At 38.6% G+C, this 15,797-nt stretch overlaps 1 protein-coding gene across 2 annotated transcripts in view; it reads left to right on the top strand.

The window, feature by feature from the left end:
• The window catches only part of LOC103038476 (uncharacterized), a 107,892-nt gene extending 100,920 nt beyond the window's left edge, over positions 1-6,972 (top strand). For both annotated transcript variants that reach the window (XM_007228972.4, XM_022663511.2), the window contains one exon: positions 3,974-6,972. In XM_007228972.4, the coding sequence (XP_007229034.3) occupies positions 3,974-4,465 (492 nt within the window). In that variant the 3' untranslated portion in view covers positions 4,466-6,972. The remainder of the gene's footprint in view (positions 1-3,973) is intronic.
• The last annotated feature ends 8,825 nt before the right edge of the window (positions 6,973-15,797 follow it).

Below are 15,797 nucleotides of genomic sequence, written 5' to 3' on the forward strand. Positions count from 1 at the left end.
TTGGTCTTCTTTTACCGGGGTGGTCCTGATAAGTGCCAGTTTCATCATAAATGCACGTTAGGATACGTTCTGAGATTTAATGAAATTTTTTGGATTGACTGACCCTCATTTCTTTTTTTTTTCTTTACTTAATCAAGCAGTTCTTGATTAATCATAAAATTGATTAAAACATGACTCAGATACGGTTAATCACTGTATACCTGTAACTCTACCTCCTCACAACTTTACAACTGATGCTCTCAAACACATTAAGAGACAAGAAATTCAAGTAACAAGTAACTTTAGATAAGTTCAGCACAGCTGTTAACTGAAAGCCTTTCCAGGCGACTCTACCTCATAAAGCTGAATGTGAAAATGCTGTCATTTAAGCAAGGGGTGCTACTTTGAATCATTTGAAATATAAAAAATATTCTGGTTTGTTTAACATGTTTTTTGTTTACTAAATAATTCCAAGTTTTTATTTTCATAGTTAGTATGACTTTAGTTTTAATCTACGATGCAAAACATTTAAAAATAATGAACAAAAAAAACCTCACAGAATTACCTCAATATTATCTAATGTTTGTTTCTCTAAGAATGATACTTTGGGCATACAGCAAAACATGTTGAATTAGATAGTAAATACAAAAATGTTAAACATAATAAGAATGCTATTTTTTTTTTTTAGTTTCTTTACAATAGCAGCTTTATTTTAGATGCCAGATTTGCCCACTCTTGGCATTCTCTCAGTCAGCATCAAGAGGTAGAACCTGGATATCTTTAATATTACAATCTACTGAATAAAATCACTGCTTAGAATGTCAGGTCATCAGCAGCCGGAGTCCGAGAGAACACCATGTGCCACGCTCTCTCTGGGTGGGTAGATGGCTCTCTTTCTCCCCCCTCATCAGTTCTATTGTGATGCTGGCTGGCACAGGCTTCTGTTGGCTGATCTATCAGAGCTGGGAGTTTGACATTTTCCTCTGAGCATGTTGGCTGCCTAGTGATGCTGTATTGATGGCAGGTGAAAAAGAGACTGGGTCTGATTATGGGGTAAAAGTAGGAGTAAACTTTTGAACAATTATTTTAAATATAAAATAAAAAACTGAATAATAAATTATAATTAAGCACATTTTTATGGTGCATGTTTATTACTATAGACTAGAGTCATTAAGTTTAAATAATGTAAATATATAATGTAAATTGATATAGACAACATTATATGGACAACCAAACAAAGTAAAATTACTCATAATTCAGTGAGGCGTGCATTCCTCATCATTACCGCAGTGTTTAATCTGAGGGCTATTATTATTACAACAATATATCAGACCCTTTTTTGAAATTTTCTGACCTACTTTTTTCCCCCTAGTTAAATGACACGTGTTTAAACACGTGCGCACACACCCACAACCACACACACACACACACATACACACACACACTGCAGGTCATGCAGGGGGTTGAGGATGCATTGACATAATACATCTGTGTGGAGAAGCGACAGAGCGAGTGAGCGAGCAAGCTAAAGGGAGAGAAAGAGAGAGAGAGCGGAAGGTGAAAAAAAAAATCTTTCAAAACTTTCTCAACAGCTGCAGCTGAGTTTTGAAACTTCTGTCTCATGACTCGCCCCCCCCCCTTCTCTCTCTGACTCTCTCTATCTTTCTCTCTTTCTCTCAATCTTTTTCTCTCTGTCTCTCTTTATTTTTTTCGCTTACTCTCTCTCTCTCTGAAAAAGCAATGCATACAACTCGACTTTCATAATATAATTTTTCTAATCTTGTACAATTTTCCATCTTAATTTAAAAGGCCATTTACACAGTTCCTGTTCATATGAACTCCAGCATCACTGCAATACTCCTGACCCACTAAATTCACCTCAGCAGTGCTATTCTAATCATAGATTTACCTGAGCAGTTCTTTTTACTCAGATCATAGTGACATGCCTTTGACTGCTGAGCCACTCTGAGCTCTTTGAGACCATAAAACACATTATATGTTTAGATACATTTAGACTCAATACAATGGGCACATGCCAATTACTATAAATGTGAAGTCACAGTCTCCGCCTCTTTTCCAAATGCCGCCCAATCAGCCAAACACGCTTAAAAGAAAGTGCCGGATCCCCAGCTCTGGTACATCAGCCAATACATGACAGTTGGAGTGATGTGGGGAGAGAGTGCCACCTACCCTCTCACAGACAAAGAGCATGGTCAATAATTGTACTCTCTCTGACTCCGGCTGCTGATGGAGAAGCAGAGCTCTATGAAACCATGTCCAGATTATTGAAAGAATGAATAAAATAAAAGTTTGAACCAGACTGCAGTACCATTTTTCTGAATATCTGAATACCTGTATTTCTCCTCTCTCTGGCTGAGCTCAGCTTCCTCCCCTAGCGAGGTGTGTGTCGTCTCTGCGGGCGCTGGTGGTAAAAGTTTAACAGGATTATCGGTTGGTTAGGTAACTCCGCTCTAACTCCATCCAGACTCCACAGATAACAGCGTTTACACTGGCTCTGTCGGCCCGGGTCAAAGTGGGTCATATTTTTGCTGTGTGCAAGCACATTTGGTTGCCATCCACACCTCTGCAAGCTCAAACCACACACACACACACAAACCACAGTATATGTTTAGACACATTTAGACTGAATGTCATGGCTAAAGGCATGCTCAAAAAGCTAACACAGAATGACTAGCATGACTAAGAGTGAATAAAACTTACCTACACAGTAAAACTGAGCTGTCCTACTTATTGAAGTTAATATAACTTATGTACTAACGACACAAAAACAAGTAAATAAGTTCACATCAGCAGTGCTATTCTGATCATATATTTACCTCAGCAGTGCTATTCTGATCATAGATTTACCCCGGCAGTGCTATTCTAATCATATATATACCTTAGCAGTGCTATTCTAATCATATATTTTCCTCAGCAGTGCTATTCTAATCAGAGATATACCTTAATAGTGCTATTCTAATCATAGATTTACCTCAGCAGTGCTATTATAATCATAGATTTACCTCAGCATTGCTATGCTGCTATTCTGCCCCTCTGAGCTCTATGCAACTACAAAACACAGTATATTTTTGGACACATTTAGACTGACTGTCTTTGCTAAAGACATGCTCAACCAAAAAGGCTAACATTGAATGACAAGCATGACTAAGAGTGAATGAAAAATGTACATTACACTGTGAAACTGAACTGCCCTACTTATTGATGCTCACATAATATAAATACTACAGACACAGCAACAAAGCACAATAAATTCACCTTAGCAGTGCTATTCCAATTATACAATTACCTCAGCAGTGCTATTCTAATCATAGATTTACCTCAGAAATGCTATTCTAATCATAGATTTACCTCAGCAGTGCTATTCTTATTATATATTTACCTCAGCAGTGCTGTTCTGATCATAGATTTACCTCAGCAGTGCTATTCTAATCATAGATTTAGATGAAGTAGTGTGTTTAAATGTTTCTTAAGTATATTCAAAATAGTTCCATTTTAGTGTAGTGAAGTACACAATTTAAGTAAGACCTTTGTACTGTTTTTATACAGTTAAAGTACAAAAGGTTGTTCAATTTTAGCACTCTTTAAATATACTGATTAATAATGTGGCTACAAGAACACTTTAGTGCACTATAGCATAATAAAGCTTAGTATATATTAATCTACTTTTTCACTAGGGTTAGCTTAGCATTTCTGAGTCTTTTCTTGTTCTGTCTTCTTAAAAATGCATATTTTCTCTAACCCTGCAGTCACTTCCACTAGAAATAGACCCTCTCCCTTTCTCTGATAATGACTTTAAACATCTCCCTCCGAGAGGTGTGTTTATCTGGCAGCTTTTATTTCCTCCCTGCTCTACTCCAACTGTAATATGAGCGCTTCGCTCCTTGGGACGGTTTTATTACGAAATCCGTTTTGACAGGCTGGTTTTTGGCAGGGCTCTGCAGTGTTTCTCAGTCTGTGGTTTTTCTTTCTCCAGATCTCGGAGATGTACTCCACCGTCTGTAAAACCCTCAAGAAGAAACAGCAGCAGCAGCAGCAGCAGAGCTCGACCCAGCAGACCAGCGGGCAAACGGGCTCGCCGCCACCCCAGGGGGCAGAGGACGACTCCGGGGCTCCTCAGGCCTGGCCACCGGGGGGAGCACCTGTGGAGGCGGAGGCACGGGGCAGAGCGTGCCCCCAAGACGAGCACTGCTACGAGGCAGTGGGAGAGAAGGCCTGGCCGAAAGCCAGCAACTCAGACCCGGCTTACGCCACCATCGACTCCCACCGTAAAAGAGAGAAGCTGGCGAGCAACACGCTGAAGCCCAAGAAGAAGCCCTCGGCTCCCCCTCAGGGGCCGGGCAGGGCCCTCACCTGCGAGAACTTCTACGAGGCCATCGGAGACGGCAAGCAGGGGGCGAACGCCATGAGTACCACCACCATCTTCACCTTCAACGATGGCATGGAGATGTACGTCACAGGGCTGTAGAGTCTGCGGGGGTGGGCGGAGTCTGGGCTAAAATAAACTGGACAAAAATCACCCCCCCAGTGGACTCACATGTTTAGATAATCGAACACACACACACACAAACACACACACACACGTCCTATTAGCTGAAATACAGCAGACAGTTAATATAGAATACATATAGCACACACACACACACACTAACACTCACACACCTGCAGTATACATAAATAGCATGGGTGTGATGGAGACCCAAAAGCTATACACACACAATCACACACACAGATTTATCCGAAGATTTCACTATGTTACGGCTAGGGATGCACCGAAAATGAAAAACTTTGGCCGAAAATCTAAATCAAACTTTTGGTTTAATACTGAATACATTTTTCATTAATTTTGTCTATTTTTGCCTGTATTTGATTGATTTGCAAACGAAATCCAATTACAAAACAAATTCTTAATATCCCAGCAGACACAACAACAAAGCACAATAAATTTACCCCAGCAGTGCTATTCTAATCATACATTTACCCCAGCACTGCTATTCTAATCATAAGCTTACCTCAGCAGTGCTCTTCTAATCATTAATTTGTCTTAGCAATGATATTTTAATCATAAATTTATCTCAGCAGTGCTATTCACTTCATTAATTTACATCAGCAGTGCTATTCTAATCATAAATTTACCTCAGCAGTGCTATTCTAATCATAAATGTACCCCAGCAGTGCTATTCTAATCATAAATTTATCCCTGCAGTGCTATTCTAATCATACATTTAATTCAGCAGTGCTATTCTAATCATACATTTACCCCAGCACTGCTATTCTAATCATACATTTAATTCAGCAGTGCTATTCTAATCATACATTTACCCCAGCACTGCTATTCTAATCATAAGCTTACCTCAGCAGTGCTCTTCTAATCATTAATTTGTCTTAGCAATGATATTTTAATCATAAATTTATCTCAGCAGTGCTATTCACTTCATTAATTTACATCAGCAGTGCTATTCTAATCATAAATTTACCTCAGCAGTGCTATTCTAATCATAAATTTACCCCAGCAGTGCTATTCTAATCATACATTTTCCCCTGCAGTGCTATTCTAATCATACATTTAATTCAGCAGTGCTATTCTAATCATAAATTCACCTCAGCAGTGCTATTCTAATCATATTTACCTTAGAAGTGCTTTTCTAATCAGAATTTTCCTCAGGAGTGCTATTCACTTCATAAATTTACATCAGCAGTGCAATTCTACTCATAAATTCACCCACCAGTGCTGTTCTAATCATATATTTACCTCAGAACTGCTATTCTAATTATAAATTTACCTCAGCATTGCTATTCTAATCATAAATGTACCTCAGCATGGCTGCTCTATTCATAAATGTACCTCAGTACTGCTATTCTAATCATAAATTTACATCGGCACTGCTATTGAAATCATAATTTTTTACCTCAGCAGTGCTATTCTAATCATACATTTACCCTAGCACTGCTATTCTAATCATAAATTTACTTCAGCAGTGCTACTCAAGTCATGTGTGAGTAAAATTTGCACATGAAAACACAGACAGTCCTTTGGTAAACAAACAAATGCTGAAGCTGCCAAAGTTGTTTCAGCTCATGTTATATCCTAGTCATGTACCCAGGGCTTTTATTTATTTTATTATTTTTAGCTGGGAAACAGACAGTTTAAAGGTGAAGAGGGAGTAAACTGGGTTAAATGTTAAAATGACCCTTTTTTATTGGCTCTCTTTGTCGGCTCTTGCTCTCACTCCCTGCACTGTACTGAGCAGTGCTGTGATTCACAGTGCCGCCAGAGGTGGGGGAAAACTGCAAAATGACCTTTTGCCATTTTCGACCAAATTTTTTCGTTGCCAAATATTTTGTGCATCCCTAGTTACGACCCCTAATGAGGGGGTTCTTTTACACCAGGGTACTTCCAAGCTGACTGTAAAAAAATAAAAACATTCCGTCGTAATGCAGGGTGACTTCAAACGCTGTGGTGATCCTCAGAATCCTCCAGATCAATCTTCTATCTCCTACAGATACTTTTGTCCAGCTCACACTGTCCATGCGGGAGGGTTTTTAGTGTTATTTGGTGGCGTGTGCGCTTGTTAGATGGTGTAGATAGGTATGTACATTCCTCTTGGTGTTTTTTTAATCACTCTAGGCGAACTTAAAATCCGTAAAAGGACATAACTCTCAAATTCCGTGGCAGTTTTTTTTTTTTTTTTTACGACATGGCATGCATCCTCCACCCAGTCTTTGGCAGGAAAAATGATGGCTGGAGCAACAGGGTTTTAAGACATGGCATGCTGCTTTTTCCCACAGAGAAAGAGAGAGAAAGAGAAATAGAGAGAGAGAGAGAGTCGAGCTGCTGTTTGGGTCCTAGCCTGGACTGGACAACCAACTGACTAACTTTGACTTTCCAGGAAAAGAGAAGGAAAAAGAAAAAAGCGCTGGCAGTTTGTGTGTCGTTTCTTCGTATCTTCCCCTCCAGCACTATGTCGTTACAAAAGATATTAAACAAAAAAAAAAAAAAAGCTGTTTTTCGAAACTTAGTGGGTATGGATGTTTTTCCACATATAGATTTGGTTTAAAGTTGGAAAGACTCTTTTGAGGTGGTTAAAAAGTGTTCATGTAAGGACATTTTCTGCGTATAGTTTTTTTGAAAGCTACAGTTAAGACATTTTTTTAAAGTGGTGAAAAAATGTTTATGTAAGGAAGTATTTTCTGCGTATAGATTAGGTTAAAGGTCGGAGTTGGAAAAACATCTTTTTAAAGTTGAAAGTTGAAAAGACATATTTTCTGCAAATATACTTGGTTGAAATTTGAAGTTGAAAAGACGTCTTTTTAAATGGTTGAAAAAATGTTTAAGGATGTATTTTCTGCGAATAAATTTGGTTGAAAGTGAAATTTAAAAAAATGTTAAAAAGACGTTTGTGTAAGGCTGTATTTTTCACATACAGATTTGATTGAAGGTGAAAGTTAAAAAGAATATGTTTTCTATGTATAGATTAGGTTGAAAGTTAAAGTTGAACAGACGTCTTTTTAAAAAGTGGTTTAAAGAAGTTTATGTAAGGATGTATTTTTTACATATAGGTTAGTTTAAAGTTGAAGTTTAAAAGACATCTTTTTAAAGAAGTTCTTGAAAAGACGTCTATGTGTAGATGTATTTTCTACATATAGATTTGATTGAAATTGGAAGTTGAAAAGACGTATTCTTGAAGTGGTTAAAAAGACATTTATGTAAGAACATATTTTCTACATATAGATTTTGTTCAAGGTGAAAGTAAATCAAGATGTCTTTTTAAGGTGGACGTATTTTCTGTGTTTAGATTTGGTTGAAATGTCAAAGTTAAAAAAAAACGTCTATTTGGGTGGTTTAAAATATGTTTAAGGACATATTTACTACATATAGATTAGGCTGAAGGTGAAAGTTAAAAAGACGTCTGTTCAAAGAAGTGTCTGAAAAGATTTTTATGTACAAACATATTTTCTACATAGATTTGGATGAAATTTTAAATTGACCAGCGTCTTTTGAAGTGGTTGAAAAGATGTTTATGTTAGGCATTATTTTATGTGTATAGATTTGGTCTAAAGTTTTAGTCTGTTTGTAAGTCTTCACACAAATGTCTTTTCAACTTCATCTTTCAGCTAAAATGAAATGTAGTTTCAACAAACAGCTCTGTACGGTGGCCGAGAAAGCCCAACGCAGTGCAAATTGAAAAGCGCTGCAAAAGCACAAAACACATCCATCAAAATTACAACACAGGCGCAGCAAATAGAAAAACGCGCTGCAACTAGAAAAACGCGCTGCAAATAGAAAAACGCGCTGCAAATAGAACCACAACACAACGGAAGTGAGTCACAACACAACGGAATTTTCCCGGGGGACCTTAAAAGATACTGTACGTCTCGGACTTCACTATGTGTACAAAAGACAATAAGTGGCAAACAAGGCGTTTTGTGAAGCAGAACTTTTAATAATATGCACACAACCGTGGTAATCACAGGTAATAAACATAACTTACTTTTCAGAAGCTTGTTTGCCACTTACTGTCCTTTGTATACAGCTGGTACAGCATCTTTTAAGGTCCCCCGGGAAAATTCCGTTGTGTTGTGACTCACATCCGTTGTGTTGTGGTTCTATTTGCAGCGCGTTTTTATATTTGCAGCGCGTTTTTCTTTTTGCAGCGCGTTTTTCTATTTGCTGCGCCTGTGTTGTAATTTTGATGGATGTGTTTTGTGCTTTTGCAGCGCTTTTCAATTTGCACTGCGCTGGGCTTTCTCGGCCACCGTAGCTCTGAGGTTTTTTTCAACATCTTTTTAACGACATGCTGCTGCTGGGGGGGCTGTTTGGGTTTATGAGGCGTGCAGTATGAGTACGCTGGACCTCTGCGGTCTGAGGCAGTGGAGGTTCTGGATCTGGCCGGGTCCGAACACTTTTCTCTACAGGTCTCGGGACTGCGCCGGCTCCATCCGCTCGCTGGACCTCCGCCTGGCTGGCCTACCGGCGGTATTTAGCGGCGGCAGAGGCGAGGGAAAACAAAGCCTGAGGGCTGAAGTTGCTCGAGAGCAGCGTCTTTTGGACGGAAGCCCCTGGTTCTGGTCCGTCTGTGTGGCTTGGCCGCACTGTAAACAATGTTTTTTCCCACAAGCCCCGCGGGAGACGGGATTTAGGACTTTTTGGAGCGATGGCACCATTGAGAGTGAAAAAAAGAGAAGATTTGGACAGACTCAACCTGTTTGACCCCGCCCCCTCACTCCCATCTTCTGAAGCTCAACTCAACTGGATAAATAAGCTCCACGGTGGGCATGGGTTGGGCCAGTGTGTGCAGATCAGATGTGTCTGAGTGGTTACTGGGGTGTTTAAGGTGTTTGAGTGAATGAAAAAAAGACCATAATATCAGCTCAGGGATAGAGAACGGATTATACGTCTAAAGGGAAAAAGGTTCATTTCTCCTTCAGTCTGGGGAGCAGTGTGTTTAAATGTGTTTGGTACATATATGGGTTTAGGGATGCACCGAAATGAACATTTTTGGCTGGAAACAAACAAATATTTTGCCACTTTTTGCCACTGGAGTGTGGACCAGCTGACGCTGCTGAAACAAATCCTCTGAAACATTAGAGGAAACACAATTTGCAATTGAACTTCAGAAAAATGTGTGTAATGTGAACGAATTTGTCCCTGAAACGCCTCACATGCGCACATTGATACCTGTATAAACGTCGCCTTTTTCACCAACAAAACAACAACAAAAAACGTCATATTTGAGAGACAACTCGTAGCTTTATAAAAGGACATAAATATGTCAGCAGCTCATATGAGGAGCCTCTTTTGCTCGAGTTTAAAGCAAAAAGCTTGTCTAAAGTACATGCTCAGATTGAGAAGGTGATTAAAAAAGGTCAGGTGGTTTGCTTTTGCTGTTTTGCTTAACAAGAGGTGTGAAAGTGACTCGAATCTGATTTGAAAAAAAAAAAAATCCAATTCAGCACGTTCACACAGCCATGAAAAAAATCAGATCTGAGCCACATTGAGCAAAAAATCTGATTTGGTTATAATGTGAACGTAGCTTTTGTAATTGTTTGATCTAAATCATTTGGGTTTTTTCACCTATAAGAACAAATAAAAAATTTTGCTCAGCATTCGGTGCATCCCTACATAGGTGAAGTGGAATATTTGTTATGCCACACATACTGTATACTGTAAATCAAGAGTAAAGATAAGATTTTTATTGCACTCTATTTTCTTAAAACAAAAAAAAAATATTTAAAGTGTATTGTTGGTTTGTTTTCACATGTAGCTTTACCGTTAAGGATGCTAACATCACTGCCATGCACACGTGTTTCAGTACTCTTTAGGTGGTCGTTCCAACGTTCTTGCTTGCGTAAAGTGCATGCATTTTAGAACAAGTATAATAGTGCAGCCCCCCTCCCTCCATCCCCCCATCCCCCTCGCTTGGTATTTGTTCTTAATTAGAATAATTGCAAATATCTCAGGATATACTCTGATCAGTCATAACATTATGACCATCTCCTTGTTGTTATTCCAGCTTCGCTTTGTACTTTATTATCCTCCTTTACTCTGTTCTTCAGCGCTTATGATTTATTTGGGTGGTTAAAAATCTTATTTACTTACTTACCTACTATTAGACTTACAGTGGCGTGAAAAAGTATTTGCCGCCACAGATTTCTGTTGTTTTTGTTTTTTTGTCATCCTGATTGTTTTCCTATTATCAAACAAACTTTAATATCTATCAAAGATAACCTAAGTTAATATAAAAAAGACATTTTTAAATGATACTTTTATTTATTAAAGGTAAAACAAAAATTGTCCAAACCAATCTAGCCCTGTGTAAAAAAGTGTTTGCCTCCTAAATCCGAGGTGAACATGTTTGCTTTGGCTCATTGTCCTGATGCAGAACCCAAGTATTCCTGAGCTTGAGGTCAGGAACTGATGGCCGGACATTCTCCTACAGGATTGTCTGCTAAGCAGCAACATTTTCTCCATTTAAAAAATGAAATCATAATTTAAAAATATATTTTTGTATATCATATTATATATTAAAGTTTGTTTGATAATCTGATATCTAATCTAATATATGTATGATAAAAATGGAAAAACAAAAGAAATCTGCAAGGAGGGAAAATACTTTTTTATGCCACTGTGTAGAGCACTGACAATTACATTCTACACAAAGTCACTTACACTCAACACAGTGAGAAGCAGCAGCCAGACACACACAGCGTACTCTCTGGAGGACTGCATCGGGCACTACAGCATTTTACCCAGATATGCCAATCCATATCTGGGTATACAGTCACACATACAGTCACACATACATGTGGGAGGAAACCCACACAGACACGGGGAGATGGAAACTCCAGAGTGGGACTTGAACCAGGGATACCAGTGCTTTGAAGCAAATGAAGTATCAATGGATAATACACAGCAGTGCTGCTGGAGTTTTTAAACACTGTGTCCACATTATTAGACACTCCTACCATGTGGAAGAAATAAAGTCTGAGACAGAAGCCCTGAATCTTCTGCTTCTTCATTAAAGAACAGGGTGAAAGGAGGATAATAATAAAGTATGCAGAGCAACAGATACAGAACTACAGTCTGCAATTATAGAACTAAACAGTGTTCTATATGCTCAGTGAATAATGGGTGTAGAATCAAGGAGGTAATGTTATTACATAATGTTATGCTTGATCTGTGTATATACTGGAGGTAAAAAAAAAGAATAACAAATAAAGAGAAGCAGAAGAAGAAAGAAGAGAAAACTGCAAGTGGGGAGGAGACACTGTAACAGGGTCGTCTGACAGATTACACAACACACATCACTCGCAGTCGTTCAGAACTGCACGGCTCCACACTCCCAAAAGCAAGCCCGAACCCTTCCCAGCGTTATTAATCTGCGGCCTTGAGACTCAGCGGTTGCCAGATTGAGGAGGAAATGTGCTCTGCCTGGGCTCCTCCCACTCTGGAAGCTGCAGCAGCACAGGCCTGGCTTTGTGCTGTGGAGCAGATCAGGCCTTTTGAAGTCGAGGAGCACTCGCAGAGCGAGAGCGAAAGCCAGGCTTTGGTTTGGATGAGAAGGTCGGCATGAGCTGTGCCAGGGTATGATGTGCACAGGCTACTGGAGAGGTTGTGTTAAACACAGTATTTGTATTTGTGGAAATAAAGAATAGAAGTAAGCTAGCTCAGGCCTTAAACGAATACCTTCAAATAGTGTCATCATAATAGAGCCCACTGAACTCCTACTGGACCCCCCGGACCCCCAGCAGTGCAGGACCAACTTAACACACAACTTAACACAGCAGAGCACAGCAGGACACGGACAGCAGGCCAGGCCGCATGTACATATATTACTGATTGAAAAGATTTCATAAAAAAAAAGTAGGGATGCACCGAAATATAAGAGATTCATCTGAAACCTTACCAAATGTCAAATGTTTCTACAGGATTTCGTTAAATTTGCCACTAAATAAATGACCTAGCCTAAATGCACTTTTGTCTTGCTTTTTTGGAGAAACAAATGTCTAATAAATTTACCTCAGCAGTGCCATTCTAATGATATATGTACCTACAGAGCAATTTTAGTCAAACATTTGCCTCAGCATTGCTACGCTAATCATACATTTACCTCAGCATTGCTACGCTAATCATACATTTACCTCAGCATTGCTGCTCTAATCATACATTTGCCTCAGCATTGCTACTCTGATCATACATTTGCCTCAGCGTTGCTAATTTAATCATACATTTTCCTCAGCGTTGCTGCTCTAATCATACATTTGCCTCAGCATTGCTACTCTAATCATACATTTTCCTCAGCGTTGCTAATTTAATCATACATTTGCCTTAGAATTCCTACTGATGTCACATGATTGAAGTGTCACAAAGAAAGATAAATATTTTGGTGAACAAATGGATGCTAGGGTTGATTTAGAGTAACTAACATTACTTTATTTAATGTAAATTAATTTATGTAAGTAGAAAGTAAAAATGAACTAAAATCAAATAGTCTCCCACCAGCTGAAAAAATCCTAACTTTAGAGGAAACACTGCAATATAAATTATTATTTAGTCTGCTCACTCATTCGAACAAACACCCTTTTTAGCCAAATGTTTTTAGTTGCCAAATATTCGGTGCATCCCTAAAAAAAAGTTTAATAAAAGCTATGACATTACTGTTTTATGAGCTTATCAAAGGTTTATAATTTTGTTTGTATCGGCTCTCGGTTGTGTAACTCAATCATGTGCTAGTGCTAAAGTTTTTTGTCAGGTATTCTGCTTCCCATGCATATGTCTAGGCTAAACTTACTGTACCGAGTGTAGGTTTTGTCTGTTCAGATGTAACACAGGGTTCGGTGTGTAAAAAAAACCTGCTTAGTAATATAATGATGTGAAACAGATTGTAATGTTTTCTATCAAAATAATAATTCAAATGGTTCAATTTTTACTTTTGTAATAAAGTTGCACCTTAAAGCAATTTATGTGTCTATTTCTGTGCATCTGAAAAAACACTGCTTTCATATGGGTAACAACACTTTCATATGGGTAAATGATTAAACAATAAACACCGTACATACTAGAATGCCAGTTCCTTGCAGCTTAACACACACAACAATGCACTCAAACACTCACATGTAATAGTGCATCTCAAAAAATTTGAATATCATTGAAAAGTTACTTTAGTAATTCAGTTCAAAATGTAAAACTCATATATTATATAGATGTATTACAAACAGAGTGATCTATTTTAAGAGTTTGTTTTCTTTTATTGTTGAGGATTATGGCTTACAGCCAATAAAAACCCAGAAATCAGTGTCTCAGAAAATTTGAATAGTATATAGTATAAGATCAATTGATACTTTTGGCAGTGTGCCAAGTCCTGCTGGAAAATGAAATCCACATCTTCATAAAAGTTGTCAGCAGAGGGAAGTGCTGTAAGAGTTTGTGGGAAAACACTGCACTGACTTTGGACTTATTATAACACAGTGGATCAACACCAGCAGATGACATGTCTCTCTTTCTCTCGCGCGCGTGCGCACACACGCGCACACATGCAGCTGATGGCGAGTTTCCAGGTTGTTGAAGGTAGAATATGCAGCTATACTAATACTATAATAACAAACTACAGCCCCGCCCTCTGGCGAAAACGATCAGCAGAGCTCAACTTTATTCAAATGAATCCGGCGGCCGCACTGTGTCCAGCCAATCAGAGAAGAGCAGGATGGGAGCACCACAAACACAAAACAGAAGCCTTATAACCACAGAAGAGGAGCTGAAAATGCAAAATATGGATTTGTATAACTATAGATTACAGTGAGGTTGATTAAAAATTAAGAATCTTAAACTTATCCTAGTTGGCACACAACCGACCTTTAACGTTGAAATGTGTTTGAAATATGACTAAAGTAATGTCTGTTGTTGTTTCAACGTTGGTTTATTAAAGGTTGAACATATGACGTTGAAACAAGGTTGCTATATCAACGTTGATTCACTTTTCGAAATGATTGACCACATCTGTTGCTTTATTTCAATTAAAAACTTCACGAACATGCCCACACGACAAGCTGATGTTGAAGAAAACTGAAGTTAATCTCAGTTAAAATCAACGCATTGAAATGAAAAACTACCATGAGACATGCCAAAAAAATAAATCATGATTTAATTATGATTAATCACAGAATCTTGTTGTGATTAACAACAAATATGTTTAAGTGATAAGTGATTGACGACATGAATATAAATATCATTATTTGTGTGTTTGTGTGTGTGTGTATGTAAAAGTATTTGGAATGCGGGGCCCATTCAAAGTCTAGCCTACGGCCCGATCACCTCAATCCACCACTGATAAGTTAAAGAGGACAGTAAATGCGTTGGTGTTAAATAAATCAGCACTAGTGCATAGGCGTAGGAACCGGGGGGGATGGGTGGGACATGTCCCACCCAATATTAGAAACAGGTGGATTTGTCCCCCCCACGGAGCCGGTTCAGGTATTAAGTCACGCCTCTCAGTAGAAACAGCCAATCAGCTTGCTGGTTTTGCGGCGCGCGGAGCAGAGGCAGTTTGCTGTTGGGGAAGCCCCGCCCCCTCGCTGTGAGATTTAGCAGCGGGATCGGGACGCAGCAGCTTCAGCTGATTTTAAAACAGATATGGATATACGGAGATTTTTCTAAAAGAAAGGTAACGATAGGCTAACCACTTCAACTGTGATGATATGTTTCTGATAGCTGGTTAAAAATACACGTCTCTGAATCAGCACACAGTTTAAACCCACTGTGATTAATAAACTGCAGCTGTGTTAGTGTGTAAGCTTATCTTTGGAATTAGCTAGATTGGGAGTCAGGGTTAAAGGAAAAAAATAAAATATATATGTAACTTAATGTTTCCCTGTACCTGATCAGCTAATCACTTTAATTTTCAAACTGTTTATTCATTTAGGATTACAGGACTTACTGTGAGCTATAATGAACGAAAACTGATTTAACTAACTAGTTATCTAGAAGCTGGATGTAGATGATCGCCAGAATTTCGTACAGTACTTTTAAGTTGGTAGTTTAAAGCAGTTACTTAACCCCGATCACTGCCCTAAACTAGTGTTTTCCACCTGATCAGCTAATAAACAGTCATTTACTGAGTTTACCTGTTAAAATCCTTTAGCCCCCTATGGAGCCTAAATTAATCATGTAAATCCAGCAGAGGAAGCTCTAGAATATGCAGAACAGTTTTAATATGCAGTAGAATATATAAGAACTGGGTTGAGAAACACTGCTGTAACGTGACTTCTGTTCATTTGTATTTCACAGTAAGACCACATGCCCT

The sequence above is a fragment of the Astyanax mexicanus genome, chromosome 13 (assembly GCF_023375975.1).
Source record: "Astyanax mexicanus isolate ESR-SI-001 chromosome 13, AstMex3_surface, whole genome shotgun sequence".
In the NCBI taxonomy this organism is placed as follows: Eukaryota; Metazoa; Chordata; class Actinopteri; order Characiformes; family Acestrorhamphidae; genus Astyanax; species Astyanax mexicanus.